The sequence below is a fragment of the Nanorana parkeri genome, unplaced genomic scaffold, assembly GCF_000935625.1.
Source record: "Nanorana parkeri isolate BGI_ZX_2015 unplaced genomic scaffold, ASM93562v1 scaffold47, whole genome shotgun sequence".
NCBI lineage: Eukaryota > Metazoa > Chordata > Amphibia > Anura > Dicroglossidae > Nanorana > Nanorana parkeri.
In genome coordinates, this window is record NW_017306315.1 from 2,279,604 (window position 1) to 2,300,642 (window position 21,039).

The 21,039-nt window shown below is 45.9% G+C and overlaps 1 protein-coding gene across 1 annotated transcript in view; it reads left to right on the forward strand.

The window, feature by feature from the left end:
- MYOCD (myocardin) overlaps positions 1-21,039 on the forward strand; it is a 46,254-nt gene that overhangs the window by 2,740 nt on the left and 22,475 nt on the right. The window contains exon 2 of the mRNA XM_018573430.1: positions 17,318-17,373. Coding sequence (XP_018428932.1) covers positions 17,318-17,373 — 56 coding nt within the window. The remainder of the gene's footprint in view (positions 1-17,317; positions 17,374-21,039) is intronic.

Below are 21,039 nucleotides of genomic sequence, written 5' to 3' on the forward strand. Positions count from 1 at the left end.
CATGCTTAGCTGAACGGAGCGGCCGTGTTTATTCCGTGACCGTTACACAGATGCTCAGCCTCATGCACATACGTGTTTAGATACACCTGAACCCCAGGCACACATAAAACACATGTATGCAGCTCTGTATTCCTCAATCCATCATTCAATGTATTTGTTTTTAAATGCAAGCGGTGTACGTACCTGAATGTGACCCGACATCCAGTCCCCTGTACAGCAGGGCTGAGTGAAGGAGGAAGAAGCAGTATAATGACAAGGAACATGCTGATAGGAGGAGAGGGAGCAGAGTGACAGAGGGATGATCTCATCACTGTGCTGCTGCTCCTTTTCACAGTCTCCAGGATGACCTGGGCTCAGAATGAGTGGGTTGAACGATGCTGGCCATCAGACTGAGGACATCTAGTTGAAGATAACAGTACTGCGGGGGGATCACTAGATTGAATAACACAAGCCGGGTGTGTTATTTTATCTTTTAATGGGGCTATTCGTCCCCTCTGTTTGCTGTGTACCCATCCCGTCCCCTCTGTTTGCTGTGTACCCTTCCCGTCCCCTCTGGTTGCTGTGTACCCATCCCGTCCCCTCTGGTTGCTGTGTACCCATCCCGTCCCCTCTGGTTGCTGTGTACCCATCCCGTCCCCTCTGGTTGCTGTGTACCCATCCCGTCCCCTCTGGTTGCTGTGTACCCATCCCGTCCCCTCTGGTCGCTGTGTACCCATCCCGTCCCCTCTGGTTGCTGTGTACCCATCCCGTCCCCTCTGGTTGCTGTGTACCCATCCCGTCCCCTCTGGTTGCTGTGTACCCATCCCGTCCCCTCTGGTTGCTGTGTACCCATCCCGTCCCCTCTGGTTGCTGTGTACCCATCCCGTCCCCTCTGGTCGCTGTGTACCCATCCCGTCCCCTCTGGTTGCTGTGTACCCATCCCGTCCCCTCTGGTTGCTGTGTATCCGTCCCGTCCCCTCTGGTTGCTGTGTACCCATCCCGTCCCCTCTGGTTGCTGTGTACCCATCCCGTCCCCTCTGGTTGCTGTGTACCCATCCCGTCCCCTCTGGTTGCTGTGTACCCATCCCGTCCCCTCTGGTTGCTGTGTACCCATCCCGTCCCCTCTGGTTGCTGTGTACCCATCCCGTCCCCTCTGGTTGCTGTGTACCCATCCCGTCCCCTCTGGTTGCTGTGTACCCATCCCGTCCCCTCTGGTTGCTGTGTACCCATCCCGTCCCCTCTGGTTGCTGTGTACCCATCCCGTCCCCTCTGGTTGCTGTGTACCCATCCCGTCCCCTCTGGTTGCTGTGTACCCATCCCGTCCCCTCTGGTTGCTGTGTACCCATCCCGTCCCCTCTGGTTGCTGTGTACCCATCCCGTCCCCTCTGGTTGCTGTGTACCCATCCCGTCCCCTCTGGTTGCTGTGTACCCGTCCCGTCCCCTCTGGTTGCTGTGTACCCATCCCTCCGGGGAGCAGTGTACCCGTCCCATCCCTCCGGTAAGCTGTGCAACCATACCGTCCCCCGGGGGTAGCGGGGCTCCATTTGAAATAAGTACATTTTTTTGCTGTCGCCGAAGGGTTAATCTGTTCTGCTGACCACTTGTGGGCCGGGATGAACTGTATATGGTGTTGCGCAATGGCGTGCTAATATTCCATACTTAGAGGAGCGGTAAACAAATGGAACACATGCTGCGCAGAAGTGAACGGAATGTGCGGTGAGTGAAAGCAGGTTGTCCAAACCTCTTATCTCAACACCCGAGCTTGGAAAGCCTGTGCCTCTCTCCAGTGACAAATATTAAGGTGACACTGTGATAAGGGGACACTGTTCTGTGTCACTCATGCTGCTGTCAGTGTCAGTCGTTCTCCAGCTGATAAATGAAGTAATGAGGTTCTGTCACTCTCTTCTATTGGAGATTACACTGGAGCCGCACTGCCCTCTAGTGGCCGCAGAGCTGCAATAGCTTTCCAGCTGGCGGGTTGTCTGCTTGTCATGCATCAAGTGGTATTAGTGGCACATCAGCACTGATCACCCAAAAACAAAAAATAATAAAATGAGAACATCTCATACAACCTGTGAATGTAAACTTCCCCCGGAAAGCGTTCACTCCAATTTCTGAGCGCGGCACAAAATGTCAAGTCAATCAGTAAAACCTCATAGAAGCGTTCACATGTTAATGTCATTTCAAAGCTGTTTTCATTTTTTTTTCCGACGGCTTTTATTAAAATAATCCCTGGTGATCCTAGCTTCCTGTTATGGGGTGACAATGCTCTGTCCCCCAGTTGGGCTCCTGCGTTGTCACCTTGTCCCATGGTGGAGGCTACAAGTGGCCGTGCTGTGACACACGTTGTGCGTGGCCTTCTGTTGTCACTATAAGGAAGCCAGTACAGAGCAGCAATGTGCGGCCGACGATGCAGTTACATAGTTACATAGTTAGTTACATAGTATTTGAGGTTGAATAAAGACATCAGTCCATCATAAAGACATCAGTCCATCAACATGCATGCAGTTGTATGCATGCAGACAGGAAGTGGCTGAATATGTTTGTGTTCCATTGCCTGATTGACATACACATGTCACAAGATATACAAGATTTCCTATATTGTGTTAGAGAATTTGATGCATCTTAGTAAAAGCAGAAACCTCCACGGCAAGATTGATTTATCCTGGTGTACACCACCTAGAGAATCACATACAGTGTGGACGTTCCTGGGGACTCCAGGCCCATGCGGATGTTTCTATGTACAGTGGTACCTCGGTTCACGGATTTTATTCGTTCCACGATTCTGGTTGCGAACCGAATCAAACTTTGATCAGACCGCAATCTCGAGTAGAGGAAGCCACGACCATGTGTCAGAGCGGGGAAGATGGCCGCGGTTGTGTTCGTCTCCCGATGCCGAGTTCGTGAACGTAGGCAAAATTCGTTCGTGAACCCGAGGTACCACTGTACATAGTGCATGCCGAATTGTACAGACTTTGATATCGTCATTGTTTGCATCTTTGCTTATTTTTTTGCATTTCAATACAGTACTGACCAAATCCGGAGAAATACAGAAAAACATCCACTTGTTTCACATATCTAGAAGTGACTCACCGCATATCTCACCGCGTATCTCACCGCGTATCTCACCGCGCATCTCACCGCGCATCTCACCGCGCATCTCACCGCGCATCTCACCACGTATCTCACCGCCCATCTCACCGCGTATCTCACCATGTATCTCACCACGTATCTCAAAGTTTTTTTCTTGCCAGGTTAAATAATGTCAAGTAGATAATATATATATAGTGTTTCATATATATAGAGGTTCCACCGGGCATTACGCCCCTTGCAAGGCACTAGCGCCTCTACATGGTGTTGATGTGTATATCCTATACTCGTCACTGCCATCTAGGAGCGCTAGTGCTATGTGAACGACATCCGCCAGCGTATAGCCTAAATTTTATACATGAAGGCCAGAGTTCTTTTCCTTTTTTCCATTTCCTTTTTCATTCCTTTTTCCTTTTACATTTCCTTTTACCTTTTCCTTTTTCATTCCCTTTTTCCTTTTTACCTTTTTTTTCTTTTTTCCGTTTTTTTTTTCCTTTTTCCTTTTCCTTCCCATCAATCTGTATATTTTATATAATGCGTGTGACAACATTGCATTAAAAATGTATATTCAAAAGTAAACTGGATTGCAAAGGTCACACTGGCTGAGTAAAGATTTCCGTGGACTGGAGGTTTTTCTGCAGATATAACCCAGCTTTGTGATGTGACATATTGCAGTGATAACTTAGGGGAACATATAGCTTAGTAAATCTCGAGTAACATTCACCGTGTGGAATATCTGTGATGCTGCAGCTCCTCTCTATGTATCTGGTTAGGAGTCTGCTCGCTTTTTGGGAAGTAGCGAAAGTAGATGTAGAGCAGGAAAGATTCCTAAGAGTGGCATGAATCACTGGGATAACAATAGCCATAGCAGCCCACGTAGCTGCTATGGGGCCTGGGGTAGGAAGGGGGCCCCATTAGGCAGGCTATAAGAGGAAAATTAAACTGTGAAGTCTCCAGTATAGAAGTCAGACCTCGGCATCATCTCTACTCACAGATCCCTCTCCTTGCAGTAACAGAATTTGCTTATCTAGCCTAGCAGTGCACGTTTATTGCCCTCTGAGCTTCTTCTACACACTGAAATGAACCCTGTAAGTCTAATGGAGTCACGGAGTTTGTATTAGGGTTATAAAGTGCAAGAACATTAATTATCTTGTCATTATGTAAAATATCATCGTTAATATTCTGGGTGAACTGCAATGCAGACAGAGACGTATCTTTCTTATTTGTTCTCTTCTCCTCTTCTTCTTCTCTTCTCTGTATTCTCTGTCTCTCTTCTCTCTTTTCATTCTCCCTCTCTTCATTCTCTTCTTCTTCTCTTCTCTGTATTCTTTGTCTTCTCCTTTTTTCATTCTCTTTTTCTCCTTCTCCTCTTCTCCTTCTCTTCTCTCTATTCTCTCTCTCTTCTCCCTTTTCATTCTCTCTCTTTATTCTCTTCTTCTTCTTCTCTCTCTATTCTCTGTCTCTCTTCTCTCTTTTCATTCTCTTCTGCTTCTTCTCTTCTCTGTATTCTTTGTCTTCTCCTTTTTTTGTTCAATCTCTCTCTGCATTATCTTTTACTCCTTCTCTTCTTCTCATCTTCTTCTCCTTCTCTTCTCTCTATTCTCTGTCTCTCTTCTCCCTTTTCATTCTCTCTCTTTATTCTCTTCTTCTCCTTCTCTTCATCTTCTCCTTCTCTTCTGTGTATCTCTCTCTCTTCTTCTTTTCTATGTATTCTCTGTCTCTTTTCTCCCTTTTCATTCTCTCTTTTTCCTGTTTGTCTCTCTATTCTCTCTTCATTCTCTTCCTCTCTTTTCCTTCTCTGTATGCTTTGTTGATTTTCTCCCTTTTCATTCTCTCTCTTCAGTCTCTTCTTCTCTTCATTGTATTCGTTGTCGACTCTTCTCCTTCTTCTCCATCTCCTTCTCTCCTATTTCTCTTTTCTCATTTTTCATTCTCTCTCTTTCCTGTTTGTCTCTCTTCTCTCTCTCCTCTCTCTCCTCTCTCTCCTCTCTCTCCTCTCTCTTCTCTCTCTCTCTCATGCAGACAGAGCTGTATCGTTATTTATTTATAAACATCTATAGTTGTGTATATATAACAATGCCTTTAGTTGAGCACCAGGCAGTATCTTTCCTTTTATATAGGGACACATGGGCAGCTATACCCTAATGAACTCCAGTATCCGATATTTGAATTGATACAACTTGTCTCCATTGGCATTACATATTCAAAGCAGTGAACATAAGTCTCACATATTTTTTAATGCGTGGCAATGCTGTCATTTATGTGTATACTTTGCCAAACAATTTAATTATATTGGACTTGCAAATGATTTTCGAGCATTAGGGGGCAGAAAATGTGTAGATGAGGGTAAGTGGGTCAGGGGTGTGCTTTAAAGAGTCCCTGTCACTTTACCTGCTGGATTTTAAAAAGATGCCACCTAACCATCCATGGTAGAGTGGGGACCCTGCCAGTGATCTCACCAGAGTCCACAAGAGAAAGACACTTCCACTCATCACCAAACATTGAGAAGTTTTTGTGTAGAGGTTCTGCTTTAGTGGATTGTTAAATAACTGCCGTTAAGGTTGTGCAATAAACCTTCGAACATTTACATCACAGTCCGGTCAGCTGATGTCGCTTTCTAAATGCTCCTTTCTGGTTGCCCAATGACTGCCTGCGGATCCTGGTAACCTCCGGGGCTCCTCGCTGTGGCTTGTCAGTTTCCACCATATGTTTCCAACTTCAATCCTAACATCAAACAGGAAGCGCCAAGAAGGCCGGCTCCAGCCACTTAAATGATGTGGTGTGACCCATTAACCCTTCCAAACCGAGAGGCCTGCGGCACACTTGTGTCTATACAGCAGCTGCGGCCTCTTCACAGACACTTTCCTTGTACACAACGAGGAGGCCGGGAGAGCCGGGCACAGCAAGGACAGGGTTAAATGAGAGGGAAAACACATATAATGCACTACTTCTGGAATACTCTGCTCTGCTGGAGGACTCTGCTGTTTCTTATTTCTAACTCTCCTCTCCTGAATTACTCTGCACTGCAGGGGGACTCTGCTCCTTTCCTCTCCTGAAATACTCTGCTGGAGGACTCTGCTCCTTCCTCTATACCTCTCCTCTCCGGAAATACTCTGCTGGAGGACTCTGCTCCTTCCTCTATACCTCTCCTCTCCGGAAATACTCTGCTGGAGGACTCTGCTCCTTCCTCTATACCTCTCCTCTCCGGAAATACTCTGCTGGAGGACTCTGCTCCTTCCTCTATACCTCTCCTCTCCGGAAATACTCTGCTGGAGGACTCTGCTCCTTCCTCTATACCTCTCCTCTCCGGAAATACTCTGCTGGAGGACTCTGCTCCTTCCTCTATACCTCTCCTCTCCGGAAATACTCTGCTGGAGGACTCTGCTCCTTCCTCTATACCTCTCCTCTCCGGAAATACTCTGCTGGAGGACTCTGCTCCTTCCTCTATACCTCTCCTCTCCGGAAATACTCTGCTGGAGGACTCTGCTCCTTCCTCTATACCTCTCCTCTCCGGAAATACTCTGCTGGAGGACTCTGCTCCTTCCTCTATACCTCTCCTCTCCGGAAATACTCTGCTGGAGGACTCTGCTCCTTCCTCTATACCTCTCCTCTCCGGAAATACTCTGCTGGAGGACTCTGCTCCTTCCTCTATACCTCTCCTCTCCGGAAATACTCTGCTGGAGGACTCTGCTCCTTCCTCTATACCTCTCCTCTCCGGAAATACTCTGCTGGAGGACTCTGCTCCTTCCTCTATACCTCTCCTCTCCGGAAATACTCTGCTGGAGGACTCTGCTCCTTCCTCTATACCTCTCCTCTCCGGAAATACTCTGCTGGAGGACTCTGCTCCTTCCTCTATACCTCTCCTCTCCGGAAATACTCTGCTGGAGGACTCTGCTCCTTCCTCTATACCTCTCCTCTCCGGAAATACTCTGCTGGAGGACTCTGCTCCTTCCTCTATACCTCTCCTCTCCGGAAATACTCTGCTGGAGGACTCTGCTCCTTCCTCTATACCTCTCCTCTCCGGAAATACTCTGCTGGAGGACTCTGCTCCTTCCTCTATACCTCTCCTCTCCGGAAATACTCTGCTGGAGGACTCTGCTCCTTCCTCTATACCTCTCCTCTCCGGAAATACTCTGCTGGAGGACTCTGCTCCTTCCTCTATACCTCTCCTCTCCGGAAATACTCTGCTGGAGGACTCTGCTCCTTCCTCTATACCTCTCCTCTCCGGAAATACTCTGCTGGAGGACTCTGCTCCTTCCTCTATACCTCTCCTCTCCGGAAATACTCTGCTGGAGGACTCTGCTCCTTCCTCTATACCTCTCCTCTCCTGAAATACTCTGCTCTGCTGGAGGACTCTGCCCCTTCCTCTGTCTCTCCTCTCATAGTGGTCACATGATACGCTCAGATGGTAGGTGGAGGACTTCTGTAGGTGACAGTAACTATATCTCCAGTTTTCGGGAAGTTCAGAGTAATTGTAAATAACATTTTCTTTTGGTTTGTGGCACAGAGCCAGGCATGTGCGGGGCAGCTGGTAGTAAAAGCAGACCGATCTTAAAACTGTTTCATTCCACAGTCAAGTGTTTCCATCTTCTGATGCAGACAAGGTGTTTTGTTCTTTCATTTTTGTTTTGGTCCGCAAATATTCTGTACAGCAGAAATACTGAAAGTCATCTGGAACACACGGCGCATCCTCGACGTGCCGGCCAATCGCAGCGATGACCAAATACAGCAACAAACTCTGACCGCAAGGGGGCAACAATCTGACATTCGGGGCATTTCATCATTGTAATCCCAACCGGTGATTGTAATCATGGAGGGATCATTTGGTGATGGATAGAAGGTGAATGGATAGACTCTGGAGGGAGGGATGGATGGACAGAAAATTAATGGATGAACTGGGGATGGTTGGATGGATAGATGGATGGACATAAGCTGGATGGATGGACTGGGAATGGATGGACAGAGAATGGATAGATGAACGTATAGACTATGGATAAGGGATGGATGGACAGAGGATGGATGGATAGAGAATAGATAGACTCTGGAGGGAGCGAGGGAGGGAGGGACAGAAAATGAATGGATAAACTGGGGGTGGATGGATGGATAGATAGATTGATGAATGGACAGAAGCTGGATGAATGGACTGGGAATGGATGAACAGAGACTGGATAGCTGAATGAATAGACTATGCATAAGGGATGGATGGACAGAAGATGAATGGATGGACTGGGGATGGATGGATGGGTAGATGGATTGATGGACAGAAGCTGGATAAATGGACTGGGGATAGGTGGATAGACAAAAGCTGAATGGATGGACTGTGAATGGATAGATGAACGGATAGACTATGGATAAGGGATAGATGGACAGAAGATGAATATATGGCCTGGGGATGGTTGGATGGATGGACAGAAGCTGGATGGATGGATGGACGGAAGCTGAATAAATGGACTGGGAATGGATAGATTTATGGATAGACTATGGAGAAGGGATGGATGGATAGAAGAGGAATAGATGGACTGGGGATGGTTGGTTGGATGGATGGGTAGATGGACAAATGGATGTGCAGAAGATCAATTAATGGATAGATGGATGGATGGACAGAAGCTGGATGAATGGATTGGGGATGGTTGGATGGATGAATGGATTGGGGATGGATGGATGGATGGGTGGATGGACAAAAGCTGAATGAATGGACAGGGGATGGATTGACAGAGAATGCATAGATGAATGGATAGTCTATGGATAAGGGATGGATGGACAGAAGATGAATAGATGGACAGAAGAAGAATAGATGGACTGGGGATGGATGGATAGACTTTGGATGGATGGATAAATGGGTAGATGGACAAATAAATGAGCAGAAGATCAATGAATGAACAGGGAATGGATGGATAGAGAATGGATGAATGGATAGACTTTGGAGGGATGAATGGACTATGGAGGGATGGATGGATGAACAGATGATAGGTGGGTAGCTAGATGAATGGATACACAGATGGATGAGTTGATGGATGGAAGAAAGGATTGACAGAAGATGATTGTATGGTTGGGGGATGGATGGAGGAATAGACAGACATCCATTCTATCATTTTGAATGACTTTTAATAGAATTTACTTGATTTCTAATTGTTGTTTTATCTCAAAATGAGTTAAAGTGGAACTCCAGCCATAAAGTGAAGTCCGCAGTTGAATTCTATCTACGTGGAGTGTTTTTCAAACCAGAATATTTGTACTTGTGTTTAGCCCGGTGTGTGATCCGCGGCCCCCTACCAGACAGCACAGTCAGGTCTGTGACCCACCTCCTCTCCAGTACAGCTTAATGAAGGACCCGCCCTCAGCCAGCTGATTGGATGAGGAAGGAGCAGCAGCTTTCTGATGATGATGGTGTCTTTTCTAAGCTCTGCCCTTCTACTGGCAGCAAACTCCGTGCCAAACTGTCCACACACATCTGAGACTGAGGAGACTGGGGAAATGCTTCCTCCTGACTGCAGCAGACTGATGACATCATCTCAGCCTAGGCAAAGTCACTGGAATAGAGCTCAGATGGCTTTTTAATGACAAAAGATAAAGGAATTCACCCATGCAGACTTGGTACTGTAAAGCAGGGCTAGGCAACCATGGTGAGATTTGTAGTTTCACGTCATGCTTCTGGGAGTCATGTCTGTGGCTGTCCGTCTTGCAATGCCTCATGGGACTTGTAGTTCCACAACAGCCGGAGTGCCGAGGTTGCCCACCCCTGCCTTAGGATGGCACCATCAAGCCTTCATCTGCCCAGCTTCTTGGCACTTTTGGATAGCGGCGGTGTAGGTTATCTTCCCGCCGCATTCCATCACCATGACGACCACATCACCGAGCCGGCGTGACACTCCATAAATACAGCAATATCTGGGTCACACTGACAAATGTTGCAGTCGAGGAAAGTGTTTACATCGTCCTGTCGCGGCGCGAGAGATTAGACGATGATCCAGTGCCGTAAATAAACTTATCTGGCCGAGAGCAGAATCTAAACATGGCGAGAGTAAGAGCGAGAGCCAACAGCGGGTCCACTCAACCTCCTTTTTGTCACCATGACTCCGTCCTTGGCAGCGCAGGCCCCCTGCTGATATTCTAGGAGCCCATCGCATTTTTTCCAGATAGACGCACGTTGACCGCCGCCGAGGAAGACGACATGTCTCCTTCGGATCCAATTTATGAGATGCCAAACGCTTCTTTATTGGGCTTGAGAGGGCCGTAATGATATCTCCGTCGCCGAAACGCTTCACCAAAGCTGCCGCAACTTATCTCACATGATGAGCCGATATAGGAATGAGCCCTTCATGGAGGATATAGAAACCAGTCATATCAGTCTCTGCACCAGAGGAGCTTACACTCTAATGTCCCCCCAACACTCACATCAATCTCTGTACAGAGGAGCGTACACTCTGCCCCCCCCCCCAGTCACACACTATTATTATACATGTATATAGCTCTGACATATACCGCAGGGCTGTACAGAGAAGACTGAGCCAGTCACATCAGTCTCTGTACAGAGGAGCTTACACTCTAATGTTCCTCCACAGCCACACACTATCATTCTCATTGATTTATATAGCTCTGATATATACCGCAGTGCTGTACAGAGAACACAGAGCCAGTCACATCAGTCTCTGCACCAGATGAGCTTACACTCTAATGCCCCCCCACATGATCACACACTATTATTATTATTTAGCTCTAACATAATTTAGCGCAGTACAGAGTTTCAAGAGAACAGTGTTATGTAAGAAAAATAACTGAAAACAACAGAACATGTTTTATTCACTGAGCCAGTCACATCAGTCTCTGTACAGAGGAGCTTACACTCTAATGTCCCCACCACAGTCACACACTATTATACATTCATATAGCTCTGACATATTCAGTGGTGTAGATGTGTCCTGCATACACAGCAGGATGTAAGATGAAATCTCTCCAGCGTGAGGGAAATCCTCTATTTGTTGTCACCAAGATAGGTGCCCCCCCTTTGGAAGATTTCCCCTCTCTTCCTGTTCCGGTGACAACTTTAATATGTTGGGTTTTCTCACTTTCCGCCCTGGTGACAAGGGGCTGTGAGGGTGAATCTCCCGAATGGTGAAACACAGATCACAGTAAGAACCTGACAGGGATACGAACCCTTCACCGCTCCATCCACAGCTAAATAAAATGCTTTGGCTTCACATGCACTTTTAATGTTTACTTCAAAGACAAAACGGAAAATAAAGTTTACATGGAGCCGCATGCGTTGCCCGCAGGCCACAACCAGACTTTTGTATGTCAATACCCAATTCCGCCGTCAGAATTCGGTCTGTCTGCAATTGTGACACTACAAAGGCCCCGTTTCCACACGTCGCCCGGGGCAGAGGGATAGGCCTTTGATAATTTCACGGGGGGAAACGCGAGCTGACATCGCCGATATTAGGTTTTTGGACGGTCCCCTCGCGCAAGCTTCTGTTGTCGCTCTCTGTGAACCCAGCAAAGAGAGAGGGAAACGCTTCCCCCGCAGATGTACCGCCGCTGCTGCTGAACCGATATTCCTAATCTCCGATGCCTTGTGCGCTCGCGTTCTCTTCCTGCAGCTGCCGCCACTTTTCCCCACATGTTTCCTGTTAGATTAAAAAAAAAGTACTTTTTTCTCCTCCAGAACTTTGAAAATGGGAAACGTCTGCCCGACACGTGTCTACCTTCCCGCCCGCTTACAAAGTCACATCTGTGGCCGGCGGCTCGAAGGCAACGCTTAGTCAGCAGATCAGCCGGAATCACTTTATTTAGAAGGGCAGGAAATGTAAAATACGTTCCTCCGTTCGTTATAGAATAGATATGGGCGGTGTTCCCAAAAAGGATGGTCCTCCAATCAGGGCCGGATTTACTCTCTCTGCTGCCGCCCCAAGGACGGGTTCCTCAATGGGCCCACCTACCCGCCAAACCTCCCCCTCCACCATGGGGAATGGCAGACCTGCAGGCTGCATACAAGTGATCTCGTCGACATCGCCGGTATCACTTGTACAAAACAAGCGGCGGCTTCCCCGCTGTACATTTAGCTCTGGTTGACCAAAGCTGGGCTAAATGTAGAAAACAACTACCCGCCCAGCGCCCGGAGCTGCATGTCCCGGGCATCAGGAGATAGGAGTTCCCCACCCCTGCTGCCCCACTACTCCCTGCTGCCCCGAGGCCGGGCCTTGGTTGGCCTTGTGAGAAATCTGGCCCTGCCTCCAATATCACTGTAGGGCGTTGCTCAAGTCTAACAGTTCCTCCTTTAGAGCTATGAGGGTGCAGTGCTGTGCGGCATGGCTTTGTCGATAAACAAAGCTATGTGGTCACCATACTGGCATGGATGTGGTATTCATATGAACTTGTTTATAAACAAAACTGTTGGCGTTATTGTTAAAGCCCAATTGACGCCTCAGTTCAAAACCCATCCCAGGTCCATGGACACAAAAGGCGTGTAAAGTCTTACAGTTTGTTTCCTTTAGAAAGCTGCTGCAGCCTGAGTAGAAAAGACTGTCCCCTGCCAGCGTGCTGCAGAATAAGATCCTTACACTCTGTGTGGAAGCAGCGGTCAGGCATCGCCCCCCTTGCTGAGTCAGAGTTATGGGGAGCATGAGCTTTGCTGATTGCATAACTATAGGTTTGACTCAGCAAGGCGGCATGCCAGACCTCTGCAAAGAGACCGCTGCTTCCACACAGAGAGAGCAAGGGTCCTTCTCTACAGCATGCTGGCAGGGGAGAGGCTGTGGCTGCTCTGTAAAGGAAACCATCTGTAAGACTTTACACATCTTTTGTTTTGATGCACCTGGAATGTATTTAGAGAATTTAAACTGATGGTTCAATTGGGTATTAAAGTTAGGGTTAGTGTTGTTATCAAGGTCAGAGTTAGTGTTCTCGTCAAGGTTAGGGTTATTGTTATGGTTACTGTTCTTGATAAGGCTAGGGTTAGTGTCATTGCTAAAGGTAGCGATAGGGTTCTCGTTAACATTAGGGTTTTTGCTCTTGTTAAGGTTAGGGTTAGTGTCATTGCTAAAAGTAGGGTTAGGGTTCTTGTTAACGTTAGGGTTTGTGTTCTTGTTAGGTTAGTGTTCTTGTTAAAGGGTAGGGTTAGTGTTTTTGTTAGAGGGCAGGGTTAGTGTTCTTGTTAGGGTTAGTGTTCTTGAAGGACCAGTCCTCTGCTATGTAGTATTTCAGCTTCAGATGATAACTTACTGAGTTGAGTGCTTTTATTGGCTTATGTCTCTTGGGGCTTCCAGAGGTGAGGTCTCCATGCCATAGTTCCTGAGTCTTGTCCTTGAGGTTGTTGGTGACCCTACTGGCTTTTGGGATGCCCCTACTCTTCCTGCTACATCCTACACACTATATGTAAATTTAAAAGTAAAGCAGAGATTGGCACCCCCTCATACTGCCCATGGCAGGGGCACAGACCTAGGAACTCAGAGCAGAGATCTTAGCACCCGTGTCCTTGAAGGTGGGGTGATTTAACTTCTCAGCCAAATCCTGAGATATCACTTTCAGGTGCCTTAAAACTTTCGACTGAGTTTATGTAACTGAGGCGCAAACCCGAGTTTTCTCCTTAGTGTTTGGTCCAAATTAACATCCATAACTTTAGTGTTGTTTAGAGTGGTGTGGGTCTTCCCAACTAAGGTGTGTTTACCCTGCATGGAGTTATACCCAAGCTTTACCCAACCTTAACCACCGGATCGTTGACATCTAACCCTGTCCTGTCAAAAAGAACCATGGAGGTTGATTTGCTAAAGGCAAATGGTTCGCTTAGCTTAGTGAATGTGGTGAAAAATCACTTTGCAAGGAATACCCAATCATGTGCATCAAAAAAGTACATCTGGTTGCACATGATTGGATGATGGAAGGCAGCAGAGCTTCACCTCATTGACTAAGCTAAGGGAAAATTTCCTCACAAGGTAACAAAATTCCACCTTTTTACTTCTAGTAGATCAACCCCAAAGTGCATGCTTCTTCTCCAAGTTGATCGTCCTCCAGTGGACCTGGGCATTTGGTCATGGTTCTGGCCACGGGCATTCTCATTCTTGACATCTTTCTTCTAATAGTTCTACAGTTACGGCTTCAGCAGAGACGGGACCGTCAACATCTGGTGGATCATGGCTTCCTGCACTGTGAGTATAACCTCAGAGATGATCCATCCTCTGGGCACAAACAAAAATATAACCTTGACTAACATAGGAGTCCCGTCTTCATTCGAGGATTTGTCTACTACAGTTACTGACGTTCGTAGTCTCGTCTTGCACTTTTAGCCGTTTTTTAAATGTTTTTGTATTGTTGACCGTCTATGCACAGGACCTCAATGCAACATGCATCAACATTTTTGGAACTTTTTACCATTTAACTAAAGCTTAAAATGTATCCAAACCCAAAAACAAACATGTTCTATATTGCAGCATTGGTGGCTACATTAGTTGTTCATTAGTACATTAGTGTTTTTTTTCCTTTTGTTTTGGTTTATTTTCACCTGGTGATCCTGCCAGTAACAGAATACCTATCCAACTCACTGTCCTGTATCTATAGAGATGGGCAGAGCCAGCTGTCATTGAAGCAGCTGAGTGTATCTCAACAATAATGTCGGGATCCTTCCCGGCTGCGGCGCTCATAGTATCACGGGCAATAGCTCACGATATACTGAGCTTTGGGTCACGCGAGGACACTAGTATACAGGTGAAACTCGAATAATTTGAATATCGTGCAAAGTTCATTTATTTCACTAATGCAACTTAAAAGGTGAAACTAATATATGAGATAGACTCATTACATGCAAAGCAAGATAGTTCAAGCCGTGATTTGTCATAATTGTGATGATTATGGCTTACAGCTCACGAAAACCCCAAGAACCCCAAATCCACAACCTCAAAAAAGTAGATTATTACATGCAATCAATAAAATAAGGATTGTACATAGAACAATATCGGACCTCTGAAAAGTACAAGCATGCATATGTACTCAGTACTTGGTTTGGGCCCCTTTTGCAGCACTTACTGCAATTACTTTTGCATGATATTCTAATTATTCGAGTTTCACCTGTATGTCCTCCCGTGATCCTAAAGAGAACTATGGGGAAAAACACTTACCCCGTAGTTCTCTTTTAAATATCCCCAACAGAGACACCGACAGCAATAAAATCCAGACAGAGGTTCTAAGCCTTCTCAACTCTATCCAAAACTTGGGAAAATTTGTCTTGATTTCCATTTTAAACTTGACCTATGTATTACGCACCTTAGTGTTAGGACAATCTGTATGTGATACACAGATCTACACAAAATATCTGCGCAGGATAGTGCTAAAGTGCACCTATAAAGGAGACAGGGGTGGCTGTATCTGGGCCTATGAGTACTCCATGGGCCATGGACTCCACCACCCCCACCAGTTCCCTGCTCTATACTCCCAACACAGCCCCATCTCTGTATTCATCGCCCCTTACAGCTAATGAAGCCTCTCGTTGGTCTCTAGGAATTGAGATGATTGACTTTGTAACCACTGTCATCAAAAATCAATAACTCAAAAGCATGAGTGAGGTAGTCGATGGTTTAATTTTCCGGCAGTGCTGGTTTCAGAGGGGCCCTTGTGATTTGGTTGTTGCTCCTGGACCAGCGATCTTGTCCCAGTAAATATTTAGCTTAGCGTGTATATAGATGTGTGGGCGTTCATATCATACAGAGACGGATCCGCACTGCGTGCATAGAGCCGGCCACTGACTGGATACAGAGGACATTGGTCACGTTGTAGTGTTGTGCTAATCACTTCCTCCTTTTAATTATTGTTCCAGTTTTTGTTTGCGTGTTGAAAAACCCATTTAACTGATTAACCTTTTACTACATCCTATTATGTGCAGCACCAAATGATGACATTTGCTGCGAGTTCTCCTTTTATTTTGGGATGGCTAACCGTGTGATTTCATAAACTAACCACCATATGCTGTTTATGAAATAAACTTTCACGTAGATGTAAACCTTAACACGATGACCTTCACTTTGCTATGTGTGCTGTATATCAGAAGCAACAGTCCGAGAACCCATCACACTCCTGATGTTTTTTTCCATATGGATTCAAGTAGGTGCAGCGGTGATCAACGGATGGCAGCCGTTATCAGGCACAAAGAGAAGAATGGACACCGGCACTCCAGATGCAGTACAAATGCGTCTATTGACGACAATGCAGCATAATCACACTAAGTGCAATGTTTCGGGGTCTCGCAGGATCCCTTCCTCAGGCAGAACATGTGTCCATTCTTCTCTTTCTGTATATCAGAAGCAACTGCCTTTTATTATTTTCCAATGAAATATTTGCTTTTTATTTTATGTTTTATCCTTCCATTCATCTCAGTGCTGCTCATCTCCTGCAGCCACTTCCTGTCTACATGCACTCCGGTGATGGTTGCATGGCATTTCTCAGGGCGAGTTTCCTGATGGTGACAACAATGGAGCAGGACTGCGTAACATGCGTTGAAAGCGGTCACTTACAGTCCCAATCAGAAACCCAGTGTGGCAGGGTGACAATGCTGGAGCACATTTGGGAGACAGGGACAGAGCATTGTCACCCTATGACAGGAAGTGCCTGAACAAGGACCTTCGCGACAGGATCACCAGGGGTTGTTTTATTGACTTTTGAACTTTTGAAGTGACATTTTCATATTGAAGCGTATGTGAGTTTGAGTTCACCTCTACTTTTTTGGCTTTTGAATAATGGGAATACAATTTACAGGTGTTGATTATCATTGGGATTGCAGGTATTCAAAAAAGATGGCCCATTTGCTACTTTTTGATTGGAGATTTGATATTTTACACCCGAGTCAAGCTTATCCAGATTTATATTTCCTGAGATCTGGAAGGTCAGCATTTTAATCATTAGTCGAAGATCTGGGATCTTCCTTGTCCTTACAGACCCCAATTTCATGCTAAAGTGTTGTGAGCACCCGACGTGCAGGAAAATCCCTGTGCCATCTATTTCCACTCCTTCCCTTACCTCTAGAGAAAAGGGAACCAGACCTTCAACTCTGCTCTGATGGTTGGGGATGGTACAATGGGAGTTAAGGAGGGGTGGTACCAGAGGCTTTATCCCTCAAAACCTCATGGTCACCACCACCAGATGTACAATGGTCTCTGATCCGGTTCACACATGGAAAGCTTTCACTGGAAGGACGGATGCAAACAAATAAAAAGAAAAAAAATGACTGTTTATACTAATCCGCCTCCTTGTCTGCTTGCCGTTTCAGCCCTCAAGAGTCCAGCTGCCTTCCAAGAACAGAAAAAGAACCTGGAAAAATCCAAGGTAAAAGCTGCAGACCTTATTTTTTACTCTTTTATCCTCTTTTAATGGTTCACAGGCCACCGATGTATAAAGTGCAGCGTGAGCACAGATGGATTGCAGGTGTCCACTGTCCACATTTCAAGGGACACTCCTTGTTGCAGCAGAGGACTCTTCCCCAGGCACTGCAGATGTTCCCTTTCTTAAACCTTCACCGCTTGCACAATATTCATTTGGACAGTGGATTCATTTCCGTGTGCTCTTTGCTTAAAGTTTATCTAAAACTAAAAACCAAGCTTTCTGTTTTACGCAAGGGAGGGTTAGAGCCTTTGTCAGTGGTTTATCTCTGTCCGTGTCTCTCTGTTTCATTGTCATCTGCACAGAATATCTGTTCCGTTGATAGCGGCCTAAGAAGAGTTTTTCCCCTCACTTCTGGCTTTGTCTCTGGGACAGGAAGTGAAGAGAAATTGCCCAATGGGCCACAAATAGCAAAAACAAACCTGACACGGCTTTTAACTCTTTCTATCTCTGTATCAAAAGAGTAAAAAAAGGCTTTTGGACTTTAAACACTTCGGCTCTCGTACCTTCTATTATCGGTTTCAAGGGCTTTATCAAAGTATGTTATCAAAGGCAAGTAATGATTATTGAATTAAATGTACATATAAGTGAAAGGAAATGATACAAATAATATCAAACACGATACAAAATGTATTAAATATACAAATCTATCAAGAGATGGGGGGAGGGAGAGGGGAGAGAGGGGTGAGAGAGAGAGAAGACAGTGAGGAAAGAAGGTTCGGAGAGGGGAAGCAGGGAGAGAAAGAGAGAGGAGAGGGAGGAGAGAGGGAGGAAAGAGAGAGGGGAGAGGAGAGAGAGAGAGAGGAGAGAGTGGGAGAAGAGTAAGGGAAAAGAGGAAGGGAGCGAGGGAGGGGAGAGGAGAGAGAGAGAGAGGAGAGAGTGGGAGAAGAGTAAGGGAAAAGAGGAAGGGAGCGAGGGAGGGGAGAGGAGAGAGAGAGAGAGGAGAGAGTGGGAGAAGAAGAAGGGAAAAGAGGAAGGGAGCGAGGGAGGGGAGAGGAGAGAGAGAGGAGAGAGTGGGAGAAGAGGAAGGGAAAAGAGGAAGGGAGAGAGGGAGGGGAGAGGAGAGAGAGAGGAGAGATGGAAGAGAGAGGAAGCGGAGAGGAGAGAGAGGGAGAAGAGGAAGGGAGAGCGGGAGGGGAGAGGAGAGAGAGAAGAGGAAGAGAGGGAGGGAGGGGAGCGGGGTGGGAGAGGAGAAGTGGAACAGAGAGGAGTAATGGAAGAGAGAGGAGAGAGAAGAAGCGGAGAGGAGAGAGAGGAGAGAGAGGAGAGAGAGGAAGAAGAGGAAGGGAGAGAGGGAGGGGAGAGGAGAGAGAAGAGGAAGAGAGGGAGGGGAGAGGAGAGAGAAGAGGAAGAGAGGGAGGGGAGCGGGGAGAGAGAGGAGAGATGGAAGAGAGAGGAGAGATGGAAGAGAGAGGAGAGAGGGAGTGGAGAGGAGAGAGAGGAAGCGGAGAGGAGAGAGAGAGGGGAAGAGGAGGGGAGAGAGAGAGAAGGAGAAAGACTCCAGTCAAATGAGAGAGAGAAAGAGATGAAAGGATAGAGAAGAAGAGAGAGGGAAATGAGAGAGAGAGATTTCCACAATGAGCCTGCATATCTGGCAATAACTTTGTCATTACTTAAGATAACAAAGTAATACTGACATGTTATTCACTTTTCTTGGAAGGTTGGAGGGAACTAGACTTTCTTATGACAGCATTGTTTTGCAAAACTTATTAACTTTCTACAAAATCTATAGAAAAATGTAAAAAAAAAACATTTTAAAAAAATTGATCATTAAGTGATATTGTATCGTATCGTATCGTTGTGATATGGCGTTGTATATGAATCAAAGATCACACCTTTGGCCTACATATGAATGAAATAGTAAATCAGATGAAACAATACATTGATTCATTGTATTTACACAATGACACTTGCAGACTATCTGAAATGCTCCTTTTAAGTAAGTTAACTGGTAATAAATGCACGGGGTATGGGCACCTGGTTATGGTCCTAGGCTGCTGCCTGTCTGAGCACAGTGGATGAATCAGATGATGTATTCTTGGGTGTGGGGTTAGGAGTGCCTAGGACAAACATTCATCTAGCTTGGTGATTCACCTGAAATGTTTATTGGTTAAGAACATCCTAGGAAGCCATTTGGGGGAAAGCCACCCCCCCCTCCATCAGGGCTTAAGTGTATGGTCCGTGTCTACGCCTGGAAGAATTCACCTGAAAGCCTGGTATAAAGCTGAATTAGGCTGAATTGCCAAAGTGTCCTAGTGGCAATAAGGGTGGCCGACTGGATCCTGTTGGACATCTCGACAATTTAGCCCAATTTAGCTTCAAACTGCTTCCTGAATTACATTATTAACCAATAAACTAAAGGCACTCCTATCCCCACACCCAAGAATAAACCAGGCAGGTCAAACGGAATTTTTTAGGGGGTCACATGCAACCCTCTTGCTCCTTTTGTTGCGACCCTAATTGGTTTAAGCATTTGAAATGAATGAGGTTCCGGCTGCTTTGAAAATGGATCAAATCTACACTTCTTTAGGTAACTAATAATATATATATTTTTTTGTACCCTGAAATGAAGTAGTTGTGGCTTTCAGTAGACATGATGTAAGCCTCTTGAAGATCAATTTGACTCAATTTGGCCTTCAAGTTCATTTGGGTTTGACGTGCCTGATATAAACTAATTTGGCAGATGTGGCGTAATAGGGAATGTGTTGGGGGCCTCAGACAGTTTGCATGTGACTGGTTGAGAATACCCGGAGAGGTGCTATAGATTCCTTTAGCAGTATCTTAAAAACATTAGTGACCCTACAGGGGTCCAAGCACAGAGGGGACCGAGTCCGCATAAAAAGGTCTTCTTCTACCAGAATATTTACGGAACCTATGTAACTCCATGGGACTCCTCTGTCACCTGTTGTCCTTATATGTTTCAATAAGGGACAAAAATGTCACCGTTTGCATAAAAATCCATTCTCAGCGCAAAAACAAATTAGTGCTCCTCTCCTCATCTGACCTGAGATAGACCATGAAAAAAAAAAAAAGCAATCTGCTTCCCCTGTCTGGAGTGAAGAAGTGGCCTGTCTGATGGGAGGGGAACATGGACACTATCTGCTCCTATTAGACATTAATCCTTACAAAATGGCCGGACAGTCGCCCCGCACTGAATGAAGCCTTTTCACCGAACTGCAGGAAATGTACTGAGTCAACCTCACTAATCATAATATTTCAACTCCTGTTTTTCCAATCAGAGGATACGGTGAGGTCAGAGATGAAACCGGAGAGCCTAAAGTTGTCATGTAGAATAACTGGGGATTTCATTAGGTTTTACCTGCGCTTCTTTTTGTATCGGTTTACAATGGCAAACTCAACCCTCTAGGATCAATTTCACCTACATCAGATTTGTTTGTATTCAAATTTATTATTTTTGAATTATTTTGTTGGATCCAGGATCTGGTTTCCTCTTGCAGTTAACTACATTTGTTTCCTTTCAATTCAGCGCCGAATAATTATTTGAAAAATTAAAAGGAAAAAAAAAATGGTGAATGTTGATAAAATTTCCCATTCAGTTTCACTGAAAGGACTTACGAGCTGATAAACAAATAACGTATAAAGATTTATCAA